The 23,233-nt window shown below is 37.9% G+C and overlaps 1 protein-coding gene across 2 annotated transcripts in view; it reads left to right on the forward strand.

Annotated features, from left to right (window-relative positions):
- Positions 1-23,233, forward strand: part of HEATR1 (HEAT repeat containing 1) — a 34,788-nt gene that overhangs the window by 4,876 nt on the left and 6,679 nt on the right. For both annotated transcript variants that reach the window (XM_063390431.1, XM_063390430.1), the window contains 29 exons: positions 94-234; positions 804-1,015; positions 2,094-2,227; positions 2,893-3,001; positions 3,352-3,462; positions 3,902-4,019; positions 5,233-5,340; positions 5,734-5,829; positions 6,853-6,941; positions 7,236-7,447; positions 7,726-7,847; positions 8,381-8,578; positions 9,327-9,510; positions 9,770-9,918; positions 10,567-10,759; positions 11,283-11,455; positions 11,818-11,985; positions 12,811-13,053; positions 13,786-13,917; positions 14,336-14,442; positions 15,502-15,645; positions 16,389-16,507; positions 16,774-16,895; positions 18,363-18,491; positions 19,670-19,900; positions 20,573-20,699; positions 21,000-21,166; positions 21,793-21,839; positions 22,525-22,648. In XM_063390431.1, coding sequence (XP_063246501.1) covers positions 94-234; positions 804-1,015; positions 2,094-2,227; positions 2,893-3,001; positions 3,352-3,462; positions 3,902-4,019; positions 5,233-5,340; positions 5,734-5,829; positions 6,853-6,941; positions 7,236-7,447; positions 7,726-7,847; positions 8,381-8,578; positions 9,327-9,510; positions 9,770-9,918; positions 10,567-10,759; positions 11,283-11,455; positions 11,818-11,985; positions 12,811-13,053; positions 13,786-13,917; positions 14,336-14,442; positions 15,502-15,645; positions 16,389-16,507; positions 16,774-16,895; positions 18,363-18,491; positions 19,670-19,900; positions 20,573-20,699; positions 21,000-21,166; positions 21,793-21,839; positions 22,525-22,648 — 4,209 coding nt within the window. The remainder of the gene's footprint in view (positions 1-93; positions 235-803; positions 1,016-2,093; positions 2,228-2,892; positions 3,002-3,351; positions 3,463-3,901; positions 4,020-5,232; positions 5,341-5,733; positions 5,830-6,852; positions 6,942-7,235; positions 7,448-7,725; positions 7,848-8,380; positions 8,579-9,326; positions 9,511-9,769; positions 9,919-10,566; positions 10,760-11,282; positions 11,456-11,817; positions 11,986-12,810; positions 13,054-13,785; positions 13,918-14,335; positions 14,443-15,501; positions 15,646-16,388; positions 16,508-16,773; positions 16,896-18,362; positions 18,492-19,669; positions 19,901-20,572; positions 20,700-20,999; positions 21,167-21,792; positions 21,840-22,524; positions 22,649-23,233) is intronic.

The raw sequence follows: 23,233 nt of genomic DNA on the forward strand, positions 1-23,233 counted from the left end.
TGGAATTCAAAGATTTTGGTGATTTGAGGGAAGCCATGTGTGCATTTCCACTTGCTCTGATGTCTGAACAACCGATTTTTTTCTGTGATCCAGGTCTTTTCAGAGTGTCCTGGGAACTCAGCTCAGCTGAGAGTTCTCCTTGTGTTTTATGCTTCCACCATTGTGTCGGCTCTTGGAGCTGCAGAGAAGATAACAGACACCATGGTCTCTCTGCTGCTCCCTTATGTCCAAAAGGTAGGTGCAGCTCTGTTTCCCTCCTGTGTGATGAAGTGTACTGTGTTCTGCAGATGTGCATCTGCAGATAACATCCAAGAAAGATATCCTGTGTGATATATACTGTACCACTCAGCCTGATTTGAAACCTTAGGCAGGTGAGGGTCCATGGGAAATAATGTTTTTCCACTCCTCAGATGAGCACTTTAAGAACTGTTGTCTATTCTGGATGAGGAATGGAGCTGTGAGAAATGGGTACACGGTTTGAAGAATGTCTTTGCTTTGAGATTTATCATGCTAAACCATGAGGAAATGGTGTCAGGGTAGACAGCCTGCTTTAATATCCTCTCTCTTTCACGATTATTGTTTTGTCAAAAAGCAGAACAGTAGTTAATAAATGTGTCTTCTTTATCTGTGGACCCTGCATGACAGCTTTTTCTTGAAGGTTGAGTTTATAGAGACCTTAAACATTAACACATGGAAAAGAACAAAGTGGGATTTTATGGATGGCAGAATAAAAATGATTTTTATGTTAATGTACTCTTTCATGTTATTCTGAGTTAAAAAATCACCTTTATCTCTTCTTCTAGGGCTTGAAATCCTCTGTACAGGATTACAGAGCTGCAACATACATGATAATCTGCCAGATGACAGTAAAAGTGACAGTGGAGACTTCCTTGGTGCATTCCTTGATGGTACAGATAAGCAAGACATTATTTCAAGTGCCCTCATTAATCAGGGATGGGCTGGCTTGCTTGAACCTACTTCTGCAAACTCAGAACGGAGATAAACTTGGGAAAAAGTAAGTCTACATGGACAGATTTGCCCACTTTGTAAAATTCCAAACTGCACTTTGATAATGTGATTTTTTTATATCCTCACCATTAAAGGGGTACTTCCCTGTCGAAAGTTTTCGCAGTTGACATTTCAAAGGGCTTGCAAGTTCCTTTGGCTTACTTTGAAAAATTGTATGCTCACTACAGGAAAGAAATCTCAGTGGTGCCAGTTGGTCTTCTCTTGCTCCTTCTGCTGCTTCTCTTAGTAAGGGATTGATGCCAATGTGCAAAACTGAGCCCTGTCAAGTAAGAGGTTTTCTGGAAAGTGCAAAGAAGTTCTGCCCCTTTGATGGAAGGGCTTTGAGTTGGTGTAGTTTAACACCTGAAGCATAAGTGCTTCTGTACCACCACTTGTTTGGTCTCCCTTCATGTGAGGGGTTCTGGAGGTTCGTGTGGTAGATTCCAATCCATCCGTCTGCCCTGCTCTGGCACACTTGGCTTGTGCTGGTAACGTGCATTGGAGCATAGTCCCACATGCTGCAGGGAATTTGCTTGCTGGCAGAGAGGAGTATTCCAGTAGGAAAAATCTTATGAGGGATATATGGAGTGATTACCGTCAGGTACTTAACACTGTCATAGGTTAAAAAGTGCAGGTGTGGGGTAAAAGGAGGCAAGATGAAACTTGGTGTCAGCTGAAAGGGAAACGGCTTCTCCTCAGAGGATCTGTCATTGCACAATTACTTCTCATCCCTTTTGCTGGGGATAGATATGCTCCTTGCAGTGTGAGGATATTTCTTCCTGTAATTCATACTAGTATTTTCCTTTTACTACCAGCTTTGCAAAAAACCTCGGTAGGTTCATTGTGCCATTGCAGCAGCTGTGCTCAACATGACTGGCAGTACCTTCTTTTCTTCTTGGATATTACATGTGCCAATAAACATCTGGCATTAAGCAAGTGGAGCCCTTTGAATCTCTTCAGTGTTTGTTTGCAATGTTACCTGATGCTGAAAATTGAATCCTCATGAGGTCTGCATGGTTTTGAAAGTGTTTGTAACCCAGATGAGCATACATACTTTTTCTTTTTTCCCCCTTTCAATTGTGCAGGCCATTTAATTATCTGTGCAAAACCCCAGAACTGGTAACACTTTTGCAAGGCCTGTCAGCAGGCTATGATATCTCTCCTCTCCTCCGCTACCTGCTGCCTCACCTTGTTCACACCATCGTGAAAAGCGATACAGGTAAGTCAGCACGGGTTCTGTGTAAAACTTGGGTCAGCCTGAAGGACAGATAACTCTGGTAAAGGTCACAGCTGTGTAATTGCTTCTTCCATTTAAACTGTGCCAATACTTGTGAAGACCTGACTGAGCTTTTGTGTGTTTGCTTTTTGTTTTTGTTTTGTTTTGTTTTTCTTTTAGAGGTGTGTTGTAGTACCATGAAGTCTTGGGTAGATTGCATATGTGGTTTAATTAGGGGACAACTGTGAATTAAATGTGCCTGGGAACAGTCTGAGGCAGTTGTAGCCTGTGTCTGTGCTACAGAGTCTGTTTGCATTTTGGCATTTTAGTACTACATCACACTGGGAAAGCTCTTTTGTTGAAAAGGTCCAGACTTACACCAAGGAATGCTCTAGGGAAGTTGCTGGCACAGCTTTTAGCAGCAGGTCTGGAACTTGCCAAAGCGTCCTTGAATTTATTGGCAGCAATCCAGGCTTTGGTATTTTAACAACGTTGGTATAAAGCTTTGCTAATGGATGACAGAGGTAGTGCTGGTAATCAGTGAGCCCTGTGGTCTTCAAGTTGTGTGCTTGGTTCATCAGAGGATGATGCCTGTACAAGCTGTTTGCTTTAATCAGTAGGCAGGGGCTGTTCTGTAACTGTTGTTCATCTTTTATGATTGCCCTTAGAGGAGCAAGAGGAATCTGAGGAGGCAGAAAATGACATTTACATCAAGCATCTTCAAGCTACTCTCGAGAGTATACCACTGGAAAAGGATTTAGATTCCCTCTTGGCTTCGTGAGTTGACTTCAGTTCTTTTTGTATGCAGTACTGTGGTCACTTCTGGTTTAATAATAAATAATTCCTGGCAATGGCAATAGCATTATATGAGCAAGTTTTTCTGAGTTCATAAATTGAGTCCAGATGTGGATTTTGAAATATAAACATTCAGTAACCCAGAAGAGCCATTCATTTAGTGTTTGTGGGAGTAGCTGTGGGACAGAGTGAATCTTCAGGCCAGCAGCAAAACTGTACTTGCAGTAAATAATGTGTATTAATACTAATCTGTTAAGCATTGTGCTTTATAACAGTAATTTAAAATGTACCATGCAAAACAAGGTGGCTTTTCCTTTTGTTTGTAATTTTAGCAAGTTTCTTGAAGAGTTTATCTCCCATGGTACAGAGATTGAATCTGATCCCACCAAAATGGCTGCACTCAATCAAAAGATCCTTCCTCTTATCAGACTTCTCGAGAGAAAGTAAGTTCCATTTTTCTGTGACAGACCCACAGTCTGTAGAGTGGTGATATCAGCTATGATCTTGTAATATTGGGTGTAGTGAGAACAAGTCTTGCTGAAACAGATACAAAAGAAATAACTGACTCCTGGTCTCTGTCCAGATTTTGTTTTACTGATCTGTCCTTACATATTTTGTTACCACTGTAATACATGGACACAGACTTACTGGCTTTGTACAGCTCTTTACTTTGTAGCATGACCTTCTCTGCCTGGTGGTCTGCATGTAGTTCATCTGTGTTAAGACACAATGGTTTATTGCCTTTGCAAAGCCACTTAAAATCTCTGGTCTGGATGAGTGTGTGTGCATTCAGTTTCCTTGGTTTTCCCTGTATTTCTCTTGTAAATACATGTTTTTCTATAATACTCTGCTGAAAATATTGATGGCTTTGTCTTTTGGCAGGTATCCTAAAGCCTTAGACTCTGTGTTGGAGAAGCACCTGGAAGATTGCACAGATGGAGCTGCCCAAAATCTTTTTCATCAATTTATTTCTCTTTCATTAAGCTGTGGCAAGTACAAGGTAGGTAGGATTGTGATCCTAGCTCTTATATGGTTATACTGTCAGAAGGCTGATTTTTGACAGAGTTCTGCTCTCTACTTCTCCTTATAAATGAAATGTCTACCATTCCCACAAAAAAACAAGGAAGAACCATAACTTGATTAAATATCTGGGGACGGGGAGCTTGGTCAAAGCTGTGGTAAAACAAAAGCTATCAGGTCTTTCAAAGTTTTTTCATCATAAGGACTCATGAGTGTGAGCTTTTTTCCCCTGGTTAAAATTCATACATTTCCACCTGCTCCAATTGCCACCAATAATTTTTTTCCTTAGAAACACGGCCACTGCATACACTGTAGTGGTCAATAATGACAACACAGTGGTGCCCAGCAAGGCCTCATCTTGCTTAAGGATGTTGTCAGTGGCAGAGGTGTCTGTTTTGGGAAAGCTGAGAAACAACTTTATCACTGTGTTGAGAGAAGATGGCTTGGTCCTTCTGCTTGCACTGATTTTTGAATGTTTACAGTCAGTAACAGGGAAGAATAGAGTGACCACAGAGTTCTCCCTGTGCCATTTCTGAAGAGCAATTGAAACTCAGCCTAACGCAGAATAACCATTACTACAACAGATCTGGCCAAGGAATTTATTATAAGAGCTGGTTAGTATTATGGCTTTTGTTTGCAATGATTGAAAGACTGAAAGCACTTGGGAAAATATGACAAACTACATAAAGAAGTGCTTCCTGAATTTTTGCACTGATTTAACAAAGGCCCAGATTCTGTGTCTAAGTAACAAGTGGATTAACAGAAAAACAAGGCATGCAGAACTAAGGCATATGACTCTTCCAGCTTTTAAGGTTCCTGAGATAAGTGCACGCAATTGGACTAGCAGGGATGCCTTTGTAACAGTTTCTGTCTGTGCTCTGTCACACTGACATTGTCACTAGAGCTTTCTCAGAATCCTTAGATAAGCATAATGCTTTTCTAGGACATAATGGTGTCTGTGGCTTACTGTACTTTTCAAGCTATCTTCCAAAAACTGTCTGCAATAGTGAAGAAATTTATTAATTTAAAACAGTTATACAATATCATTGTACTGTAATTTAACTTTCTAGGTCTTGATTATGCAGGTTTTCTTCTGGTGCAAAAAATTGCCATAAGAAGGTCTCTCATTATCCTTATGTATATTTAAAGTATTTTTAACATGCAGCGGGGTCACTGTGAAATCTGTATTTCAGTTTCTGGAAGACTGTGATACCTCCCTTCTGCTTAGTCTGAATCACCCTCAGCCTGCTGTGCGGGTCCTGGCTCTTCAGCATTTGAAAGATGTTATTGAAACTTCAAAGGTTTGTGTCTGAATCTCTCACTTACAGAACTGACTTAACATAGAATGTCTTCAAAAAGCTGTTTGCCAGACTTACCAGTTGAAGATGAGTGATATGTGAAACTGTGCCTATGTCATCCTTACTGCTTTTCATGGTGTTTTCAGTAGCCTTCTGTCACCATTTCCCCATATTCTGGAGTCTGGATATAGTTCTTGCTGATTAAGCTCCGTACATTTTCATAAAATCCAAGTTAATGAATACTTCCTTTTTTTTTTCTTTGGTTATTGAAAGTTAGTCTGCCTGTGAGGTTTAATTTAGATGATATTACCACTTCTCTTACACTAGAATTCAGATATTTCCTACAGACAAATGATTTATTTTCCCTTTGACTCTGTTTTCCTTTATGTTTTTCAGGAAGGCTTTGATCAGGCTTTCATAGAAGAAGCAATTTTTGGACGGCTCAAGGATGACAACAAAGATGTTGTGATGTCTGCTCTCAGTTCTTTGGAGGTAAGTGTGTGTCTTTTGGCATGCGAGATTTTACCTGCTCTTCAATGTGTGTGTGTCTGGAATGTATTCTGTGTAGTTGTCTTTCTTGTCCTTGTGTCCTTATTGCATGACTTTTGTCCTTTAATAGGATAAAGCAGCAGCACAGATTTGGGCTTGTGTTGTTTGCCATCTCACAAATTCCCCCCCAGATCTCTGCTACCTGATCCTTCCCAAAGTGTTGGCAGTTAAAGTGAATTTATCAGTTTTGGTTTTCTCTTTTTTTTAATGTAGCTACTGATGCATAGTTACATCTTTGATGATTATCATTTGAGGCATGCTTCCTGCTTATTCTGTATGTTTTTCTATAAAAAGGCAAGCCACACTATCTGTCTTTTGGATGGAAAGTGGTGCAGTCACAAGACATTGCTCTAGTGAGAGGTGCTCCGTTGAGTTTTTCCACATGCGAGTCATTTGGTCAGTTGATAGTGGCAAAGTCCTGAGCTCCAGCTCAGGTTTACTGGATAGGACTCTGGTATGCATTGTACTGATTGTTTCCAGCTAGAGTAACACTCTGTCTTTACAGCTTCTGCTGGTAGTAGTGGGCAATATTATTAGCAGTAGTGGAGTTGGTCTTGAGTGTTCATTCATTCTTGATCACCAGTAAATCGGAATAAAAGCACCTGAGTGCTCCTTTAAACTTTAGTGTCTTTGGCTGATGTGCCTTATATTTCTGTGATCCAGATGCAATGTAAAGTAAAAGCAATTCTTATTTAATTATAACACAGTTTGCATATTGTTTATCAATTTTACCAAACTTTTCCACATTCAGTAAATTCTCCATACTTCAGCATATCAACAGGGCATACTTGGCATACTTATTACTTCTTTTCACCTGATAGTATTTTCATTACATGAACATCAGAGGAATCAGTTACCCATGTTTGATCTCTGTTTCCACTTGCTATAGTGGATGCATTTTCCATTATGATGTGGTAAATTGTTTGTATATTGTATTTTCATTCATTTTTCTTGATTATGATTCAGACTTTCAGGGAGCAAGTCAATCCAGAAGTAATAGTATCAAGTCTTCTGAACATTTTCCAGAAAGCTGATCTTTCAAAGGATGGAAAGTGGTATGTTTGTGATTTTTTTTCAGTCTACTTTCTTTCTATATAAATTTTTTTTAAGTAACTATAAAGAATACTTATAAAACTGTGTTTCTCTGCAAATGTTTTTTGTTATGCTACTTCTATACTGAATTACAGAAGAGATGTTAAATTATTTTTATACCATTTCCCATTAATTCCTTATTTGTCCTTGGTGCTGTTTACATATAGAAAATCACCATGAAGAATAGAGAACAAATCAAGGAAATGTTGCTGACGTGATTGAGTAATGTGTTTTCAACATGATTTGTTCTCTTTTAGGTACAAGGTTTTGGAGCAAGCAGTAAAAATTTTAGTCAAAGAGGACATTCTGAAAGAGAAGAAAGAACTGCTAGATGCAGCAGTAATGCAGTTGTTACCTTTTATGATAATCACTGATGCAAATTCAAAATCTTCAGATTGGAAAATGGCTGTTTGCTTGTCAGAGTCTGATCTCTGCTCCTTACATCCTTTACTGAAAGGCTGGCCAGAAGGTAAAGCATTTCTTGTAACTAATTTGATAAGAGAAAACTTGTGGCAAATTAAGACCTCATCCTTACTGAACCTAAGCACATATTGAAGGAGGCAGGCTGTTACTGTCAGGCTACCATGCTGTAACTGTATTTTTTTAAGAAGTGGATTTTTAAAAAAAACTCTTTGAAAAGAGGTAGAATTTTTTCAGTATGTTTCTGACTGATTCTAAATATTATTGAGTATGTTAATAGGTGAATTTTATGCCTAGATTATTTGATTTTTTTTCCCCTTGGAGTAGCTCTGGAAGAGACAATTAAATCTACCAAGTCTGCAGAATTGGTTGGAGTGGCCAATGAGAAACTTATTCTGCTTCTTTCTGAAAACTTGACTTCAGGAGACCCTTCCTTACTATTGCAAATGGTGAGTGTACCACGTCAACCTAACCTTAAAGAAGTTTTACTTTTCAGCTGGTGACTGGAATCAAACAAATGTGATATAGAAGAAGTTGGCATGGCTGCTCTAGGTACTAGTATGCTATCATCAAGCTGCTAGGCAAATATATGGTATGTGTGTGTGTGTGTATATATATATATTTATAGTTACATAAAATAGCAAACCACAATACCATCCTTATAAAACCAATTTCATTCTTTACATAAGAAAAGAAGTGATTACCATTTTGACAGATGATTAGTGTAACAAAATTCGAGGAATTTTTAGTTTCCTGAAAAAATTTTTCTGGAGAGTAAGCAAGTGTAGCTGTGGGTAGTTCACAGAAACTGATGTTTGTACATTGCAAGGTTTCAAAGAGTACAATTACAGCAGACAGTAACTTTTTACCTGTGATAGAAAGTAAACAGTATTACCCCAGTTTTCATTTACATGTTCAGTTTAGTCATAGGGAGGTCCCACTGTCATACTGATTTTTGTTGTCCTCCACTCTTTTTTCTAAGGTTGATGACCTGATACTCGTTGCTGAAACAGAATCTGACAGTGTGAGACAGAAAGTAACTACTCACATAATTGGTTCAGTGCTTGTTCAGTGCTGCTGCAATACACAGATGAAGGAAAATTATTTCCCAGTGGCTATCAGAGTCTTCCGCTTCTTGGATAAAAAAATTCAGAATCTCAGAACTTGTGAACCTGCGGAGGTAAGATATGAACAGTGTGGAGAGAGCATTTTCTTTGTATTGAAAACAGTATTGAGAAGGGTTTTTTAATTGTTTTTACTGAAGGCTGGGTTCAGAAACCTCAAGAAGGACTGAAAAGTGTCACCTTCATTTCTTCTCAGAGCAAAAACACACACCTGGCAATAAGAATTGGCCATTAAGAATTATTCCTGTATTTTATGTGTGTTTCCATTGGAATTTTCTTGACTTACTTTGTTGAGAAACAGCTCAAGGTGTTTTCTGTGTGTAAGAAAAGAAACCTATGTGAGCAGGGCTGTGTTTCTGTGTGTACATCCTCTAACATATACACCCATAGTGGCACATGGTCATAATTTATTCTGACCTCAGGTTATTCCATTAATGATTTTTTGTATATGCAAGTATCTGAAAGATATGCATTATTTTTCTGGAACACAGCTAGATGAAAGTGTTGAACTGACTGTCAAAAATGCTGCAATTCCCAATCCCTTTGAAGAGATATTTTAGAGAGACTAATACTTTACTCTTCTGTTACCTCATTTATGTACACTGTAATTATGGTAGAAAGAGCTGACATACATTTTAAAATGGTAGCTGCAAGTTTCAATGTAAAATCAGAAATGTAATTCACTCCATAAGGATACCTCTTAGGAGGCTGGAAATTAAATGTTGCTGAATTTAAATGCTGAATTTCTGTTTTCTGTTGCATGGAATTGTGACAGAATACATTAAAATCGATTTTCATTCACAGAGAACTCCCCTAAATTGGTCTGTTGAAACAGTAGAGGAGACTTTGGTGCCTAAGGACTTGTTAAGTGCATACATAGAAAAGCTCAACAGTGATGAGACTGCTCATGCAGAGGAGTCAGCTATGGTCCTGTGCTTATTGAAAAGCTTCATTAATGGCCTAAAACCTCCCCTGTCCTTTTCAAAAGGTAGGTGTTAAGATTTTGCCTATTTCTTATGTCAGTGAAAAAGGAAAGTTAATTTTTTTTCCTTCAGAAGTTGCTGGAATCAAAATGTTGCTTCCCTAACCTTCTCTTTTGTTATTGACATCTGTAAAGATTACTTGTTTGTGAACATGAAATCAACCAAATGTATTGTCCTCTTTTAACTAGAGATGTCTGTTTTCTCCTGGTTTCTGAGGGTGTTCCTATGCACCTGCATGTCTTAATTATAACCTGCATTTTTTAGAGGAATCTTGGTGGAATCCCGAATCTCTGCATCAAGATAGCCGAGACTACCTGCACCTCCTTTTGGGGCTGTTTGACCTGCTTGTCAGTGGAGCTAGTGAGGGAAGCAGTGCTCTTCAGTACAGAGCACTGATGAATCTCTTATTCAAGGTATTATTTTTGCATTTGTTGCTCTGAATTAGGAGTCATCAACTATTACACGGTTGCATTAATTTTAAGGAAAACTATGAAAAATGGTCAACAGGTCATGCAATGCTGCCAGTAGAATTCAGGTACAGGTACTGAGGAGATGGAAATTACTTAACCCTAATTAAATGTAATAATGGAAAACTAAAGGTAAGAAAAAAAAAAAACCCACAATTGTACTAGCTGAGGCAAAGATGAAAACACTGATTTGCAGGACAGAGTCAAGAGCCTAAAGTTTGAGCAGAAAGATTTCATCCTATCTGGTAGCACGACAAAGAGGTTGCTCTGTAAAATTTGGTAGTGTTTAAATACAGAAACTGAAAGGAAAACTTCTAGGAGAAATTTTGTTTCCTTATTACACCATCTCATGGTTTTTCTCATGTATATGTAAATAATATCTGGACTTGTATATACATGCAGCATTTATTCAATAACTTTAATTTCCCAAAAGACACTGTTTCTCTGTTTTTCTGAGACAAAGTTCTCTTTTGATGCACTCCTTTGAAATGGGTGGGATGGTTTATCAAATGTTTTCAGTAGTAGTTTGCCAAATAAATTAAACAAGTGGTTTTTTTCTTTTTTTTTTTTGTTTTCCGTTGTGTTAAATTTAAGGTACATCTAAAAGATTCAGAGGTTCTCTTCAAATTCCTTTCTATTTTATGGACTTACAGTTATAACCTTTCAAATCAATTGAACTATGAAGTCAGTGCAATGCTACAGACTCAGGCTCTGTATATTGGCTATGCACTGCTTGAATCACAGACAAACCAGAAAAAGAAACAACTGCTATCACCATCATCTCCAGGTAAAGTAAAACTCTGCCTATCTGTCTGTCTGCCTGTCATCTTAGAACTCAATCACAGTACTTTTAAATTTTGTGCAATTTTACTATATTTTCTACCATGAAAGGGATCTCAAGTTATTTATGTTTAGCTGCACTAGGCTAAAACAGTTCTCTTGCTGATTCACTGGTGCAGTTGTAAGTCCAAGTTTGAAATAAATGAAGCCACTTTTTATTTAATTTTAAAAATGTTAAAGGAGCACAGTGCTGTGCTGAAGGAGACAGTTACAAGACATTACTGTCTGTGCAGTGTCAGGGTGTGATACTCAGCAGCAATATATGAACCCTGAGCTTAAACATGAATATACGGACTGTGATGAAATTCAGAGTCAGGAATCTGAGACTCGTGTTGGTTTTGTGTACCCTAGAAATTTACAGTGAAAACACTTTCTTAATTCCAAAGTAATGTTGATGTCTCTTGAGGGACAGCTACAGTAAAATTTTCACCACTCACTTTACTCTCTTCCTCCTTCCCTCCTTCTTGCAGTGGTGATCTCTTTGCTGATTAACTTGAGTAGTCCTGTGAGTGAAGTTCGAAGGGCTGCTCTCAACTGCCTCCATTCCTTGAGAGGAGTAAAGGAGTCTCTATTCCATCCTGTCCTTCAGCATTTGGAGCAAAAGGCAGAAGAGATTGTATCTGACCCTACATACATAGCACAGGTATTTTTTTTAATTAAGTGTACATTAATACAAGTTTTGTCTGCTGCTGTGAGCTTCTGTCTTACAGAAAAGAAATCATGTTAACCGGGAAAGTTAATTGTCTTGTATCCTACAGTGGACTGTAGTGATTTATACAGTGTATCCTACAGTGATTTATAATTTTTTTAGGAACTATAAAAACATTCAAGTGATTTATTACATGCAGAGAGCTGAAAACCTAAGAGGCATTAATGGTGGTTTATTTTCAGATTAAGAACTCTGCTTATCTAGATTGCAGTGTTATGACAGCATCAAATAATTGTTGTTTTAAGGCATTTTTATTGCAAGAAAACAACTTAATTTTCACTCTGCTAATGAACTAGATTATGGGAACTCTATTTGAGGAGCTTGAGACACAGCCAAAACAGAAATCCCAGAAGAAAAAAACGTTGGAAGCTTTGGAAAACATACTTGATTGTGTACAGAGCCCTGTTTTCCCATCATATATTGCAAGAAACTTAATGAAACTTCTTCATGAAATCCATGGTGAAGTAAGTGCTGCCTCTTGAGTTTTTGTATGGGTTCTGCACTTGAGTGAAGTGCTGAAATCACATTTCATCTAGTAATAATGCTGTTAAATAGTTCCATAATGTATTAGACTATTAGGTATTCAGCTGACACCTCCAATAATGTGCAGAGTAAAGCTGCAAAGTATGGTTTAATGAAACATAAAATGTTTTCATGCTGCTTCCAGGAATGTAAGGATTGGAGAATTCTGCATTGTAATTTTTAAGGAATCTCCTTTGATATTACTAAAAAAGACTGTTTCAGAAGAGATTGTTGCAGAAGAAATGTATTATCTTGGTTAGTGAATATAGAGTTTTCTGTAGAGAATTACAAGGTGTTAAGTAGTACTGTGAATTTCTTTTATATATATTAACTTACTCTTATCTATCCAAGTGCTGGAAAATATATGACTTCTAAGTTCAAAAAGTGAATTAAATTAGGATTTTTATGTTTAGTTGTACATGTCTTGAAAAGATTGTGAACTGAATAGACAGGGTGAGTGGTTTTCCTTCACATTTGAGTTTTGTGGAAAACAGCAGTCATAGGTGAGAAAAATGATGTTGTTTCTGTTCTTTGAAATTATGAAATACTGCTCTGCAAAGGAGAATAGCTAAGGAGTAGATGAGCAGGTTCTTGGGGTAATCTCATATTATCTCTTGTATTTTCCAGCTGAGCAGCTGTTACCTAAAACACTGCGTGCAGTGTGGTCCCAGAGAGGGGATGCTGCAGTACAGTGAAGCTGTGCTACTGAAAAGCTGTTAAATTGAGAATGGATAAAAACTTCTGTTACACACTTTCTCTGTTTGCAGATGGTTCTCTCTCACCTCTTGCCTGCACTAGAGTGTTTGCTAGAGAAGGTCTTTAACAAACCTGAGTCTATGTTAAAAGATGAAGTCATTCTCCTGCATCTAATCCTTGGGAAGTTTAATGAATATTCAGCAACCCTCCTGTGCAAGAATCAGCAGAGTTTGGATTTATTTATCAAAAGTCTGCATGCTGCCAAGAAAATATATGAAGAAATTCCACCATTTCAGATCACAGCACTTGGGCAGGTATGGCTTTATGAAATACCTTTTGTTTATTTTTATGCTTAAAGCAGCTAGCAGTGTTTGAGACTGGATTTACAAGGGCCCTTTCTGTGTGGAGGAGTCTGTATTTTTCAACCTGTGGTTTTTTTACTACAAGATTTCAATGTCTCCATAGTGTCTTTGAAATATCTAAACAGGCTGCAAAACGTGAACTCTTAAAATTATCAGGAGATATTGCTGCTTGCTCCATTTTTTGCATTTTGACAGGCACAAAATAGCAATACTGTATTTGCACACAGATGAATTCCTCTATTGTTTCTGATACTCCTGTTCCACAGGTTTTAGATTTTTGTCAGTCAGGCAAGAGCTTTACTTAATGCTTTTCATCTGAGGAAGAGTTGTCAACAAAATACAGTAGGTGAGAAAGTTTCATTTGAAGGAAGCTACAAATTCAGGCCTGTATTGGCCAGGTGTTGGAATGTACTTCCCAAAGGCTGGCAACAGCAAGTTTGTTCCCCACACCAGTCATGTGAAAAATTTCAGAAATTAGTTTCTGTTGGATATTTCACATCTATGTGACTTGCATCTTTAAGAGTCCTGAATATACACAAATACATGGTTAATAGGCAATTTTTTGCAATATTGCATGATGGGGTGTCTTACAGAATCCAACATAAATACTAATTCCACACTTTGAGATTTTGTTACCCTGTTAAAGTAAACCTCTCTGCAATCCTTTTTTTCCCCCTTTTGTAGATTACTAAGCCATTCTTTGCAGCTCTGTCCGATGGGATGGTGCAACAGAAGCTACTAAAAGTACTGTTTGACTTGCTCTTGAACTGTAAGAACCCACTCTGTGCCCAGACAGTCAGCAGTGTGTTTAAAGGGGTAAGTGGCAACCTCCAGGACACAGAAATATTTTCAAACCTGTTCCAGTGTGATTTTGTGTCACCTACATTCAGTAACACTTGTTCTTTATGTCATTTATAGCGGGAAAGGAATAGGATGCTTTTTGTCAAATAATAGAATCGTGTTAATGGCATGGAAAGTTTGTTAAATGACTGCTTTTTAAAGGTGTTTCTTTAAAAGCCACCCATCAGTCATTTACTACACTAAGTGAATGAATTCAGCAGAAGTCACTTCTTTTCTGCTGCACTGATTTTCATTTTCTGCGATATGACAGGAATATGTGGGTTATATACCCATATGTGCATGAAAGGGATGTGTTTTTAAAAAAGGCAGGGCACAGATATGTGATGTGACAAATTTGGTCATTGGTGCTTGCATTGTTATTGTTTTGTTTCAGATTATAGTGTGTGCTGAGCAGATTGTCAAAGAACTGGAACCTCCTAAGAAAACTAAAAGTTTGGCCACTGTTCAACAGACTAGAAGGCAGAAAATGCAGCAACAGAGGTAAAATAACTAGAAACCCACAAGTATTATCCATACAGTTTGAAAACACCACTTGTCTTACTGCATTGCACAGTTTGTACTGAAAATGCAAGCAACTATTTCTTCTTCTCCTGTTCACAGTAAAATAAATCAAAGCTACTTTTGGCATGAGAAAACCAACTCATGTCACTGTTTGAGAACTGATAGAAATACAATCAAAATATATTTAAAAATCCAGTATAGTTAATGTCGACATTTGCTATTATAGAATCTTGATAGAGTTGAACAAGATTCGTTTTTGTTAATAGTAAGGTTAGTTTTAAATACAGATGCATGGACAAATTACATATACTTGGCTGAAACCTAACAGATGTTCATCAAACTATTCATTAGTTGGCTGAAAAACAGTATTTTGTTTCCAATAATGTAATATATGTATGTAATATAATGACTGATTTTTAGATCTTTGTCCTGTTTCTTCTCTCCATTCTCTCAAGGAACTGTTTGGTTCACTGTACTTACTGTCTTTAAACATTCTTTCAGCCATATTGAAACAGGATATTGAGTTAATTTTCCTGGTTTGACCTAGAATAGCTTTCTAATTTTCTTTCACTTCACCATTTTGAATAATCATCACCTATTAGATTGACTCATCTGTAAACTGTACCTGTCAGAGTTTACAAACACACGGGCTCACATAACCCCCATTGCCTGCATAGTCAGTGTGTTAACCACTAGTAGTTCCAGAGTAGCAAGTTTCTTGGATGGCAAGCAGATCATCATTTGGACAGTTACCTGGTAACAGGTTGTTTTTTTTTCCCCACTTCCAGAAGTGTTTCCAAAAAACACTTGTTTTTTCAAGTTCAATCTGAATCTTTTGTTGTTGTTGTTTGTTCAAAATGTGTTACTGCTTCAGTCAAAAGCCCACACATTGCCACCTCTCCAGGGAGCAGCAGTAAAGGACATACATTACTGTGTGAAAGAAAAGTTGTCTTTTTTTACTCGGTTCTATGTGTGTGTTTCCTGAAGTACTGTAGCATTTCCTTTGCAAATCTCTGATTGTTTGCCTTGCCTTTTCAGAAAGCCTCAAGATGCAGAATTGGCACCAGAAACAAGGCAGTTCAGCTGGCAGAGGGTGATGCTGATTCTGGAGTTGCTGCAGCATAAGAAGAAGCTGCGGCGCCCGCAGGCATTGGTACCTGCACTCTTCAACCTTCTGAGCAGGTAATGGTGCCCCCACAAGAGAGCCCTGCAGCCTTCTCTTCTGCAGCAGGCACTGCAAAGCATGGAAATAGGGGCTACTGTGTCTCTGTAGCTTAGCTTGCCTTTTTATACTGAACTTCTTAAGCAGAGGAGGGGAAGGGGAAGGTATTAGCATTTGTTTCCCTTTGAAGCAGTAAGATTTTTACCTGATGCATGGCTTCTCTTGTGTGAAAACTTGATCGGGCAGAGGGCTTGGGATTGCCAAGAAGGATGAGACCTGTCTTAAAGCTGGGATAACTGGCAGGACTCGTGTCTTCAGCAGAGCTATTATAATTCTCTAAGCTTTGAAATTCCTCCTTAAGTTGCACTGGACTAAGACTGTTCCACATTGTTGAACAGTCTTAGTCCAGTGCAACCTAAGGAAACCATTGTTTTTCCTGCCAGTCCTCTATCCAGGCACTTAATAAGTTTATATATAGATTGAGTGTTAGTTTTTCCTTCCTTCTGACTTGCTTGTACATAGACTAGCAATTATAGTCCAGGTTATACTCATGTTTTTGGCAGTCCTTTGATAAATTTCTTCTATTAGACCAGTTGATGCATTTGAAAACAAAAAAGAGAAACTTTTGGCGAAGAAACTTTGCCAAAACTTTTGGAAGCCTCAGTTTAGAACTTAGGAATTAAAATTGCAGTTTCTTATTTATATCTTAATATGCAGTTTGATCACATATTTTTACATCTCATTTTTTTTCATGAATGTACAGGTGTCTGGAACCCATGGCATCAAAAGAAGAAAATATGGAATATACAAAGCAGCTGATCCTCAGCTGCCTGCTGAACATCTGTCAGAAATTGTCACCAGATGGTGGCAAGGTCCCAGCAGGTAAAAATCAACAGAGTCATCTCTTGGTCATTCTCTCACCAAGTCAGTATTAAAACAATGGTCTCTAACTCGGTTTTTTCCTTCAGTCTACACTGTTTTGTTGAAGAGAGAGATTCCTCTATAAGGGTATACAAGTTTGCCTTCCTAATAATTTTTTGTAGATGCATTAGGTATGGTTTGCAAACTGAAAACAGTGCTTGAGAGTACTGTTTATTCCTACATGGCTGACCAGTAATGTGTTAATCAGTGAATATTTTTACCTGCAGATATCCTGGACAAAGAAAAATTCAACGTGGAACTGATAGTTCAGTGTATCAGGATTTCCAAAATGCCTCAGACACACCACCATGCTCTTCTGCTCCTTGGTGCTGTTGCTGGAATGTTTCCTGTAAGTAACACCCGGAATTTATGCATCGGCTCTTCTCTCTGGTTTCCAAATATTGGGTAGAGTGAAAAACATATACATCTGTTCTGTGGGGAGAAAATTCCTCAAAAGGAGCCAGAGGTAAAATGGAGAGGCTCCCTGCTCTTTCAGGCCTTTCTATTCCATTAGTTGGAAACAAACCTCTGTCTTGATGTTCTGGTCACCACCATTTATGGCTCGCAGTGGAGTGCAGCAGAAATGCAATAAGCTTTCTGTCACCAGCCCTGCCTCACCTTCCCACTGTGGTCACAGTTCTCATGCCTGGTTTCTTCTTTCTCCTGCTTTTTTATATAAAAAGGGAAAACACTTGGCCTGATAGCACATGCTTTCTTACAAGTTCCTATCTTGTACAACACTGAAAAATGTAATTGTAGTTGATAATAAAACTGGGTCATTCTGATTTTAAATTACCAAGAAACAGGCCTTTTCTTGTATGGACTGAAATTTGACTGTACAGTGTTCTAAGATTCTTTTGCTTTGAATCTCTTAACCAGCAAAATGTATCTAGGTATATCAAACTCAGTTTGCATCTTTATATTCACCTCAATCAATATTTTCTCCACACATTTGGAAAGATAGCATGTTTTCTGAAAGACAAAACTGTGATGCTTTTGATAAACTTTTGGAGGATTTTGTGGTTTTATTATTTGGGTTTTTTTGTTTCCATCTTACTGCCATCACCTGCTATAGAACCAGGCATTTATTTTACATTATTATTGGCTCTTACAAAATTTTCAAGGTCAGAATAGAAAGAAACATTTTGTATCCACCTCATCTCACTTTTAAAATCTAAAACAGTTCTTCCAGTCACTAAAACTAAATGAAAAATATGCCCATAATTTACTGCTCTAAGTCCTGGCAAATATTTGGAAACTAACTTTTGAGCTAGGTGACACCTGTAATCCAGCCTTCTTAAAATTGGTTACTATGATGACAGTCTAGGCCCCCAAAAAGGCAAAACTTGAAATGAGCCTGGTTGGTTTACACTGTATGATTGTGGATATTGCAGATGTTTTGCAGATACAAAAAAAAAGGTGGGTAGGAAAATCACTGGAATCCGTGCCACAACCACATTTGTGCTTCTGCAGATGTCCTCACAGCTGGTTTCACTTGTATTCACCTGGCACTGAGTGGAAGGATACAGCGTGTTTTATCACACCAAACTTTCAGTTTCCACACTCTAATTACTTGCTTAGATGTGTGTCTTGGTTTCTAAATAATGTTTAGAACTCTACCAATCACACAATAAGTAGCATTAAGGGATAATATGCATTTAAAAGCCATTTAGGGCGATTATGAAAGATAATCATGATTCTCTTTTGGTTTTCTGGATTTTTTTAATAGGAATCTAGTGTCATTTGTGGGTATGGGAAACGCCCTAAGGTATAATATGCACAGCAGCATGAAGTAATTTCATCTGTTCTTTTCCAGGATAAAGTTCTTCACAACATTATGCCCATTTTTACATTCATGGGAGCAAATGTCTTGCGTCTGGATGATACCTACACTTTCCAAGTAATTAACAAGACAGTGCAGATGGTTATTCCTGCTCTTATACAGGTACTTTTGTCTACTTAATGGGAAGACTATTAATTAAGTAAATTATTTCGTATATTTTTTGTAGAATAAGTTGTCACCTACTCTAGGATTATCTTGATAGACTTTAAATTGTATATAATACAATGTAATTCAGACTCCTCTGTCTCTGACCTAGTTCATCGGACTGCTGCTGCTTTTCAGTCTTTTGAGTTCCTGCACTTTAGAAATGGTTTAGCCAAAATTACCACAACTGTAATGTGGAGAGGACCTGAAACATACTTTAAGTTCAAGCCTTTTTTCATAAAAATAGCAGGCAAGTTCAGTAGAGGAACCATTGGAAGGAAGAATCTGGTTATTAGTCCTATAATATGTCATGGTCATAGGAATAGTAGACATAGTCTGAAATAAGTGGAAGTGCTTTTATTCTTCCAGCTGATGTTTGTAGGGCTTTTCTTGGTTTTGCCTGGACCTCTTAATAAATGGCTATAAACCAAAACAAAAATAGATCCTCAATTTTCAAGTCAACATCTTCTTCATTCAGATTTCACTCACACTTAAGAAATCTTAATTCTTGATCATAATTACATTTAAACATGAAACGGTATGTATAAATGTAATGTAAAAATGAATTGGGGAAAAAATGTCTTGAATAATTATATGTGTACACAATTTTCATCCTCTTGTAGTTCCCTGTTATATAAAAAGAGAGACAAATTGATTTCTTTAATTTTTTCTTCAAAACCTTTCCTAGCAGCCCACCCAAGTTTCTGTTAACAGTTATTTGTGGCACAGGATTATTACTGTGGAAAGAGACTAATATTATTTGAGACCATGTACCCCATGTATATTAAATTTCCTAGGCCCTTGAATCTAGACTCTGAGACCCTAACTCAGGCAAAGTTTTCTGACGGTTTCGCTTTCTCTCGAAAATGTCTTGTTTGTTGCAGCTGATGCGAAATAGAGTTTTTCCTCTCTTTTTTCCCCCTTTTTAAAATTTTATTTGAAGCATCTTCATTTAACTCTGGAAAGGAACTGTATGATTAAAACCTTTATTTGAGAATACTTACGTTTTCCTTGAGATTATGCATTTGGCAATGCTGTCATCTGGCACGTAGTGATTTCTCTTATTTTCTGAAGTTGCAAGAAAGGCCTTGTGCCCATCTGCAGTACCCTGTCTCACCTGCTGTCTGTGTGCACAGGCTGAGGACAGTGACTTGTCAGAGTCCTCGGGGAGCGTGGAGGAGGTGGTGATCAAGATCATTCGTGTCTTTGTGGACGCCCTGCCCCACGTGCCGGAGCACCGGCGCCTGCCCATCCTGTCCCAGCTGATCACTACCGTGGGAGGAGACAAATTCCTCTGGGTTCTCCTGGTGCTGCTCTTTGAGCAGTATGTGACCAAAACTGTGACGGCGACATCAAGCACAGACAAGGTCAGCAGGCTGAGGGGGTCAGCTTTTTCCTTGAGAGCCTGAGCTCTTCTGTTCACGGTCTTGCCTTTAAGGAAGTTATCAGTAAGTCCCAGGTTATGCTGGAAAAGGTAGTGAGCTCTGGATTTGTGCTACAGCAGAACCTGATGGTGATGCTGACTATGACTTGTACTGTATGTTCAACAGTGTTATTTATGTCCTGGAGCCTGAACTCTAAATCAGATCATACTGCACAGCAATCCTTGAGCTGAAGAGCTGATATTATAATTATGTAGTATTCCAATAGTAATAAAATTGGAGTTTTTTTCTTCAGTTGTGTTTGTGAAATGTTATGCTGGTCTTTCTCTACAGACCAAGATGAAAACCCTATTAAGTTTTTGTGTAGGCAGACCCTGAGATTAGGTGAAAGCATAATTTATGGGAAAAACAGAAAGAATTATTAAAGGAGCATTTAGTCTTCACTGCAACAGTTTTATCTCTCTCTACACCCTCTGGAGCTATGTTCTCTCCAAAAGCTTGCTGCCTTTACCACTGGTGTTAATCCTAGCAGTGTCCATCTCAGCATGGTGTTTTCACAAGCTCACTGAGGAGTTTTTGAGTATTTTTATTATTATTGATAAAAATATTCCTTCTTAATCCTTGAAATATTTCTTCTATTTTCTGAACCATTAACAGGATGCTGTTCTGGAAGCAGACACTGAATTTTGGATTTCCATCTGCTGCGAATTTAATGTACGTTCTCAGTTCCAGAGCGTGTTGAAAATAATCCAGTACCTGACAGAGCTGCCAGAGAACAAAGAAGGTAAACACAAAACAGAGCCAGCAAATGCATGTAATCCTTCCTAATATAAGAGGCAAGGGGCAGTGGTTTTAAACTAAAAGAGGATAGATTCAGGTTAGATATAAGGAAGAGACTTCTTACTCTGAGAGTGGTGAAGTGCTGGACCAGGTGTCATAGAGAGGCGGTGGATGCCCCATCCCTGGCAGTGTCCAAGGCCAGGCTGGGGCTTTGAACAACTCTAATTTTACTTTGTTTCTGTGATCAGAAATTAAATAACTTTTTTTCTTGGATGCAAATTTATTTTGTCAATGTCTTCAACAGATGATCCTGGGACAAAAAAGTTAAGTACGTGCAAGACAAAGCCGAAAAATCAGGATGGGCAGCTCTTTAATGTAGAGTCTCACTCTGACAAACAACTCCGGCATTTCAAATTCTTGTCAGTCTCCTTCATGTCACAACTTCTGTCCTCTCAGAGTTTTGTGAAAAAGGTAATAATGGCAGTTTGCTTCTAGACTGATCACAGCAGTGATTATGCCATATTTTAATAGCTGAGGAGGTATAATCTACTTTTTAGTATAACTTTATATTCAAAGGGGTGGCGCTGTCCAGTGTATCTTGCTGACACCTTTATTGACACAGTCTTGAAACCTCTCAGTAATGTTACTTATTTTTTAATAAGGCTTTTCCAAACAGACTCCATTTATGTGACTGATGCATAGATAACCATATGAAATTTTGGTCCTGGTGTATTCCCACTGGCTTTGTAGAGCTTGGGATTTCACTCACAGCCTGTGTAACTCCAAATTCAGTGTAGGATTCATGCTGTTAATTGAAAAGACAAAATGTAACAAATTTCAGGCTCTGACTCTAGCTGGTAGTCCCAGTTTTTCAGCTGAAAATTATCCACCAGTATGAAATATATTTGCTAATGTAACTGCATTGCCCAAGGTTCTCAGATTTCCTTCTGAATGATGGTTTAAGTACAAATGTAGGGACTCATAATTACCATGTTAGTGGACATTTGATTCAAAAAACCCCAAATTTGTGTATTCTGGCATTTTACTTTAATGAGGAGAGGTAAGTTTCATATTTTCATTCTTGCTTTTTAAACCAGATAGTTGAATATGAAGAAAAAGAAGAGCTGCAGGAGTTGGAACAGAGGTATGCTTTAAATATGCCCTACTCCTATTTTTAGCTTTTACTGCAACCCAGGAATATCTTTAAGTGTAGTGCCATTAGAATATCTTTTACTCTAATGATACTTTTTTAATGTCCTCTGCAGCAAGCAGTATTTATTATGTGCAAATTACTTGGTTTTGGTTTTGGTTTGTTTTTTTCTTTTAATAGAATGCGGAGCTTTTTATTTCTGAAAGATTGCTCTACCCAATATCCACCCTTTTTCTGTGTTTTTGATAAAGGTTATTTACATGCTTGGCCATAACTGTCATGCTATTCATGTCTGAATCACTAAAGGAATTCCATATTTTTAGCAAAATATATTGGTTCATTAGTAGAAAAAAAGAATCAATCATTGTTCACAAGTGCCTCTCTATTGGTCTAAGCACAGTAATCAAAGATCACAGTTGTAGCCATTGTGGTGTAAAAGCCAGTGATATGAAATTGAGTGTTCCTTTTGCAGAGGCCTAACCTTTATGTTTGTTCCAAAAGAAAACAGGCGTAAGATTTATTTTAAATGCCACGTTCCATGAATGCTTATTTTAAATTTTTTAAAATTTTTATTTCCTTTTATTTTTGTTGTCTTACGAGATTTTATGCTTTCCAGTAATAACAATGGACTTCTTTGGTCTCCTCGTTACTTACTAAAAGTTACTTCCTTTCTGTCTAGGCTGTTAGAAGAAGTTCTTCGCTATATAAACACTGTGGCATCTTCAGTAGAAGGAAATGTGGACAAGCCAACAGCCAAATTCTGGAGGGTTCTGCTGAGCAAGTGCTATGATATGCTGGATAAGGTATGTCTCACTAGCCCTCATGTTAGCGCTGGGACATCGCTACCCTTGCTTGTTAGTATGATTGTAAACTTTGTAGGGTTTCTTGCTGCATCAGTACTGTATTTCACTGGCTGGTCTGCAGCCTGGTACATCAATGTTTAAACTCAGCTAACAACTGGAGTAACTACAGCTAACAGCTTCTTAGAACAAGAACAAAAGTCAGGAGTGCTCGTTTCCTTTAGTTCGATATTCTGCTGGCTGTATGCAGTCATTTCACTGTATCTGGAGGAGAAAAATGGCTCTTAGCAGCATTTCTCAGTGTTAACTCATGAAATGACTTAACTAATGCTGTTGTGTATTTCTACATGAAATTAAATCCTTACACTTTTCATCTTACGTTTTTTTTTCTGATTAGCAATATATTTGTAGAATTTGAGTGGCTATCTTGTCACAGAAGTCAGAACATACTTCTTTTTAAAGCTTGGATTTTTATTTTTTTTTTGCCTGTAAAGCATATTCCAGTTTTCATGATGTACATGCAGAGGGCATTGGCAGAATTATTTTGGGTAAAGAGGGATAGCTCACGAGACAAAAGGACTTGCTGAG

Source organism: Prinia subflava, chromosome 2, assembly GCF_021018805.1.
Source record: "Prinia subflava isolate CZ2003 ecotype Zambia chromosome 2, Cam_Psub_1.2, whole genome shotgun sequence".
NCBI lineage: Eukaryota > Metazoa > Chordata > Aves > Passeriformes > Cisticolidae > Prinia > Prinia subflava.